This window comes from Prionailurus viverrinus, chromosome D1 (assembly GCF_022837055.1).
Source record: "Prionailurus viverrinus isolate Anna chromosome D1, UM_Priviv_1.0, whole genome shotgun sequence".
NCBI lineage: Eukaryota > Metazoa > Chordata > Mammalia > Carnivora > Felidae > Prionailurus > Prionailurus viverrinus.
Genome location: NC_062570.1, coordinates 114,245,547 through 114,251,546, shown reverse-complemented (window position 1 = coordinate 114,251,546; position 6,000 = coordinate 114,245,547). Strand labels below are relative to the sequence as shown.

Sequence of the window (6,000 nt, the reverse complement as noted above, 5' to 3'; positions counted from 1 at the left end):
GCTTGGGGCACAGCCCACCAGGAGATTACTGTGTTTCCAAACAACTTGGAATAACCCATCTTTATTAATACGCCTTTTAAGAATTTTGAAAGAATGTGGTTGGAGGTCTCAAAGTAACAAGGGAGGCCTCAGAGTGTGATTTCCCAGGGTCCTCGGTCTGGGACACAGTCACTGTTTTTCTTTTTCTTGACAATCCCTTACGTATTATGCAGATTGGGACAGACAGGTGCAGGGCAAGGACACAGATATGGAAGATGAACTCTCTTCCTCAGGCCAGTGTCCAAGTTTCCTGTGGCAAGAGGCTGGTTGCACCATAGCCCTATAGCCCCTGGCCATTTGATCAAGACCGAGGAATTCAGCTTTGCCTGCAGTTGGAAGAGAAGGAGGCGGGTGGCAGAGGCCTGGACCAGGGGAGGGCAGAGGCTAGAACTCCAGGACTTGGCCACAGCTGCTGGGTCCCTGTTGGCCTGGCCTTGGGGACTCTCCTGTCGTCATCACATCAGTGGCTGGGGAGATGTGAGGAAGCAAGCCTCCTGAGGAAAGAAGAGACAGACCACGGAGGAGGTGTGAGGCCACGGTGACTGCCAGCTGCCTCCCGATGGTGGATGTTAGCACCCCCAGCAGACCCACCAACCCCCTCAAGTCTGGAATAGAATGAGAACAACAACAGCAGTGACCATAGAATAGGAATGGCCAATGACAGAAAGCACAAGCCATGGGTTACAATTTGTCAAGGTGATGTTTTTACTGATTTGCAACAGAGGGTTTGAGAGAAAGCAGAGGGCTTGACATGCGAGGCAGCTGCATGGAAGTCCTTGACCCACAGCCTGTTCCAAGTGGAACAGTGACTGGAGGAAAACAGGACTTCATTGGAGTACATGCCTCTCAGTGGACTGTCCAGCAGGAGGTCGGGGAGGGGGGAAGGGACGTGTAGCCAGGGAATGACGTGGGAAGGGATTTGTCAGGAGACACTGGATACTAGAGTGCCTTCTCCCAAGGAACTCCCAAGCCAAATGTAGCTTCCTTCTACAAGGGTGATGGACCCTGAGGTGTGGTTTGGTACTTAGCATCAAAACATGGGTCATACTTGGGAAACCTGGATCAGCAGGAGGTACCTGAGACCTGAGATCAGAGCCTCAGACCTTGCACTGGCAGCAGATGGGGACACAGCAGCTGCACTGGCTGCAGGATGACCCACAGCTGGACTGGCAGCATCCACAGGAGCCACAGGAGCCACAGCCCCCCTTGGAGCCCCCACACGAGCCACAGCTGGAGCAGGGACAGGCTGGCACACAGCAGCACACGGGCTTGCAGCAGCTGGACTGGGAGCCCCCACAGGAGCCACAGCCCCCCTTGGATCCCCCACAGGAGCCACAGCCCCCCTTGGAGCCCCCACACGAGCCACAGCTGGAGCAGGGACAGGCTGGCACACAGCAGCACACGGGCTTGCAGCAGCTGGACTGGGAGCCCCCACAGGAGCCACAGCCCCCCTTGGATCCCCCACAGGAGCCACAGCCCCCCTTGGAGCCCCCACACGAGCCACAGCCCCCCTTGGAGCCCCCACAGGAGCCACAGCCCCCCTTGGAGCCCCCACAGGAGCCACAGCCCCCCTTGGAGCCCCCACAGGAGCCACAGCCCCCCTTGGATCCCCCACATGAGCCACAGCTGGAGCAGGGACAGGCTGGCACACAGCAGCACACGGGCTTGCAGCAGCTGGATTGGCAGCAGCCACAGGAGCCACAGCCCCCCTTGGAGCCCCCACAGGAGCCACAGCCCCCTTTGGAGCCCCCACATGAGCCACAGCCCTCCTTGGAGCCCCCACATGAACCACAACCCCCCTTGGAGCCCCCACAGGAGCCACAGCTGGAGCAGGGACAGGCTGGCACACAGCAGCACACGGGCTTGCAGCAGCTGGACTGGGAGCCCCCACAGGAGCCACAGCCCCCCTTGGAGCCCCCACATGAACCACAACCCCCCTTGGAGCCCCCACACGAGCCACAGCTGGAGCAGGGACAGGCTGGCACACAGCAGCACACGGGCTTGCAGCAGCTGGACTGGGAGCCCCCACAGGAGCCACAGCCCCCCTTGGATCCCCCACAGGAGCCACAGCCCCCCTTGGAGCCCCCACAGGAGCCACAGCCTCCCTTGGAGCCCCCACACGAGCCGCCGCTGGAACAGGCACAGGCTGGCACACAGCAGCACACGGGCTTGCAGCAGCACACGGGCTTGCAGCAGCACACGGGCACACAGCAGCTGGAGCCGCAGCCCCCACAGCTGGAGCCGCAGCCCCCACAGCTGGAGCCGCAGCCCCCACAGCTGGAGCCACAGCCTCCAGAACAGCCACAGCAGCCCATGTTTCTGGTGGGTTTTGGGCGGAGTCGGTCAGAGATGCAGGTGCAGAGGGGAGGTGTTCAGGTGTGGAGCCTCCTGGGCCGGGGGCCCTGTATATACCTGCCAGGGTCAGGTGAGAGGCTGACACACTGTCACTTCCTGGTTCCTGTTTGTGCCACTTCCCCAGGGAAATCGTATTTGTTTGTTTGTCTAATCTTAAAATAACCTCAGTGCTGTCACAGTTTTGACTCTTTCGTTAGTTCATGACTTCCCCCCGCGTCCTCCCTGAAAAATAACGACGTCCTCCACGTTGGTGTCAGGTGAAGGTGATGGGAACGGGGTCCTTGGTTTGAGGCTGTGTTCATCTCGGCTACCTGCATTAGTTTTCCGTGGCTGCCAGAACAGGTGACCCAGACTGGATGGCTTGAGACAGCAGACGGTTCTGCTCCCGCGGTTCTGGAGGCTGGACCTCCAAGATGGTGTAACTAGGGCCCTGCGCTCTCCCAAGGCTCTGCAGGAGGACCCTTCCTTCCCCTTTCAGCTCCTGGGGCTGCTGGTGTCCCTGCCACTCCCTGGCCCAAACTGGAGCCTAAGTCTGTCTTCACATGGCCTTTCTCCCTGTGTGTCTGCACCTCACTTCTCCTCTCTTCTCTCTTACAAGGACACCAGCCATTGGGTTGGGGCCCACCCTCATCCAGGACCACCTCATCTTGACTTGATTGCATCTGCAAACACCTGATTTCCAAATACAGTCGTATTCTGAGATTCTAGGAGGACACTGTTCAACCCACTGCACTGCCCCGTCATGTTCCTGATGCTGCCCTGGCTGTGAAAGCCCAGTGAGTGTCCACAGAAGGCACGGGGAGACAAAGTCCATGGAGACATCTGGAACAGTGAGTCTCCTCCTGCCTGTCATCTCTGGGAAGAATAGGACTCAGGGTCAGGACAGGACTCAGGACCAGGACAGGACTCAGGACCAGGACAGGATTCAGGATCAAGATAGGATCCAGGATCAGAACTGGACTTTGGATTGGGTCACAACAGGACTCAGGATCAGAACAGGACTCAGGACCGGGACAGGACTCAGGACCAGGACAGGACCCAGGACCAGGACAAGATTCAGAATCAGAATAGGAGTCAGGATCAAGATAGGACCCAGGACCAGGACAGGACTCAGGATTAGAACAAGACTCAAGATCAGAATGAGACTCAGGATCCAGACAAGACTTCGGATAAGGACAGGACACAGGACCAGGACAGGATTCAGGATCAGGATAAGACCCAGGATCAGAACTGGACTCAGGATCAGAATAGGGTTCAGGTTCAGGACAGGACCCAGGATCAGGACAGGACCCAGGACCAGGACAGAATTAAGGATCAGAACAGGATTCAGGATCAGGACAGGACTCAGGTAATGAGCTAAGGTTCCCCTTCTGGACTTCTAGGATCTTAGGTGTCTGTACTCGGGCATACATGTTAGGAAAGTCTCCTAAAATGTTCCAGCTCAACTATCAACACAGTAGTGGACTCTGACCTTTCTGGTAGAGAACTCATCAATAAACAGCTTTTATTAAACATCATGCATCCCTAAAATAGGTGTATTTCTGTGATACATATGACCTATCCAGTCATATATTGCATACTAGCTAATTTTTTCACATTTTTGAAACTGAAACATAAATATGTTTTAATATGCTTTTCTATGCTCCACACTGGGGACCACACTTGTGGACCCATTCTTAAGTACTTTAGGTTCCTACACCCTTCTTTGAAATTCAAATGAGGTTCTCCTTAGACAAGTCTATACATATGCACATAAACATGGAATTTTGCACAAAATTTGCAAGAATCCCCATAGGACCTGGTGTCCATCCGTGGTCTGTAGCTCCAGACTAAAAACCCACTAGAAATGGCTTCACGTGAGAGGAGGCATTTCCCCCGAATAGTTACTGTGGGCTTCCCATGAAGATTGCAGGATTGATTGCGTGGGTTTTCGCACTTCTATCACCAGAACCCACAATAAAAGTCAAGCAAAGGTGCCAGGGCAATATTGTTTTGGGTGGTGAAGTGCTGATTCAGCTGAGCAAGGAAAAGTAGTCTGAAGACCTGGGGACAGGACTGCAGGTGAGAATACTAGCATAGTGATTCACTTGGAATGAACTGGTGCTGTGTGATCTGGAGGGGAGGTCATAAGAGGCAGTGTAGTCTCTCTCTTGTCACTACCCCTGCTGGGTGGAGCACAGAGAGGCCCAGGTGGTGAAAACCTGAGGCCTCCAGCCAACAGCCACAGGGTGGGAGGGCAGAGGGGAGGATGGAGGGCACCATCTTGGAAATGGTTCCTCCAACCCCACTCAAGCCTTCAGATGATGCAGCCTGAGCCAACACCGTGCTGAGAACCTCAGGATGGACCCTGAGCCAGGACCACCCAGGAACATTTAGAGCTTGACAGAAGAGATTTTGAAACAAGGCAAGCAGGCAAATAAAGATGCTAGAAAAAGCACAGACTGAAACCAAAATAATAAGGAAGAAGCAGAATAAACATAACAAATGAGTAACAAGGAAATCTGTGTCTTTGAAAAAATCAATAAGAGAGACAAATGTCTGAAAAGCTGAGCCACAGAAGAGGAGGCAAGATCCAGATAAACAAAATACAAACTGAGCAAGGTTAAATAGTCCACATATAATGGATTTTACCAAAAGGAATCTGGGGAGCAAATTTCCTGGTAATTTGAAACCTAGAAGAAACGGATACATTTCTAGGGGGAAAACACGAAATGGTAAAATTCACATGAAAAGGTATTTAAAACCTGAAGATCAATAAGCATCAAAGACAATGGGATTATCACCAGAAATTGAAAGCCCCAGAACCAGACGGCTTTCCCAATGAGTTCTAACAGAGGCTCTACCCTCTCCTCAAATGCTGGGTGTAAAAATGGGAGGGGAAGTGAGGAGAGCTCTCTCATGAAGCTGCGTAACTCTCACTTCAAAATCAGGCAAACACCGTAAAACAAAAGGGGAACGATAGGTCCGCTTCATTAGGAATGAAAACACACGATTTCTAAATCAAACATTTTAGCAATCAAGTAGGTTATTGAAAATAGCCAGTCACAGCCAAGCAGGGTTTATTCTAAGAGTATTAAGGAAGTTCACCACCAGAAGAAATACATCACTGTAACTCATTACCAGGGAGAAAAGAATTTGCATGATCATCTCAGCAGGTGTAACAAAAAGGTTCTATGAATAACTTAGGACTTTGCTGCCCAGAGTGGAGAGACAGAACTATCTTCTTTAAGAACTTGATAAAATCTGCCTGTCCCATCCCTACAGCAGACGTGACGTTTAGAGAAGAAAGTTCAGACGCATTCTCTTCAAATTTATGTATAAGATGAAGATACTGGCCGTCACGACTGTGGGAAAAAACAAATCGGTGACTGGCAGATGACGTATCATATCCACCTCGAAAGAAAAGCCACTGGAATTTGACAGAGAGAAAATTGGAATAAGAGAGCTGGGCCAGGCTGCAGAATTCCTGCTCAAAGCTCCCAAAGCAAGAGCATTCTTCATCAGGAGGTGGGAAGTGAGGGGACAGGAGGGCCACCTCCCCACCGAGGTGCCCTCAGCCTTGTGCACCTTCCATGACAACAACGTAGCAATGAAGAGAGTCATTCT

General features: G+C 52.6%; 1 protein-coding gene across 1 annotated transcript; it reads right to left on the bottom strand.

Moving 5' to 3' along the window:
- Positions 1-423: 423 nt before the first annotated feature.
- Positions 424-2,354, bottom strand: LOC125146616 (keratin, ultra high-sulfur matrix protein-like). The gene is made up of 5 exons (XM_047823313.1): positions 1,887-2,354; positions 1,679-1,748; positions 1,399-1,468; positions 1,143-1,285; positions 424-533 (listed from the first exon to the last, which is right to left on the bottom strand). The coding sequence occupies exons 1-5, from the start codon at positions 2,352-2,354 to the stop codon at positions 424-426; spliced, it is 861 nt and encodes a 286-aa protein (XP_047679269.1).
- Positions 2,355-6,000: the final 3,646 nt, after the last annotated feature.

Excerpts from the sequence above, each read along its gene's own strand:
- LOC125146616 (XM_047823313.1), bottom strand. The coding sequence starts at position 2,354 with ATGGGCTGCTGTGGCTGTTCTGGAGGCTGTGGCTCCAGCTGTGGGGGC. Across the intron at positions 1,469-1,678 it reads GTGCTGCTGTGTGCCAGCCT|GCTCCCAGTCCAGCTGCTGC; the intron begins GTCCCTGCTCCA and ends GCTCCTGTGGGG. Across the intron at positions 1,286-1,398 it reads CCCTGCTCCAGCTGTGGCTC|CCTGTCCCTGCTCCAGCTGT; the intron begins GTGTGGGGGCTC and ends GCTGTGTGCCAG.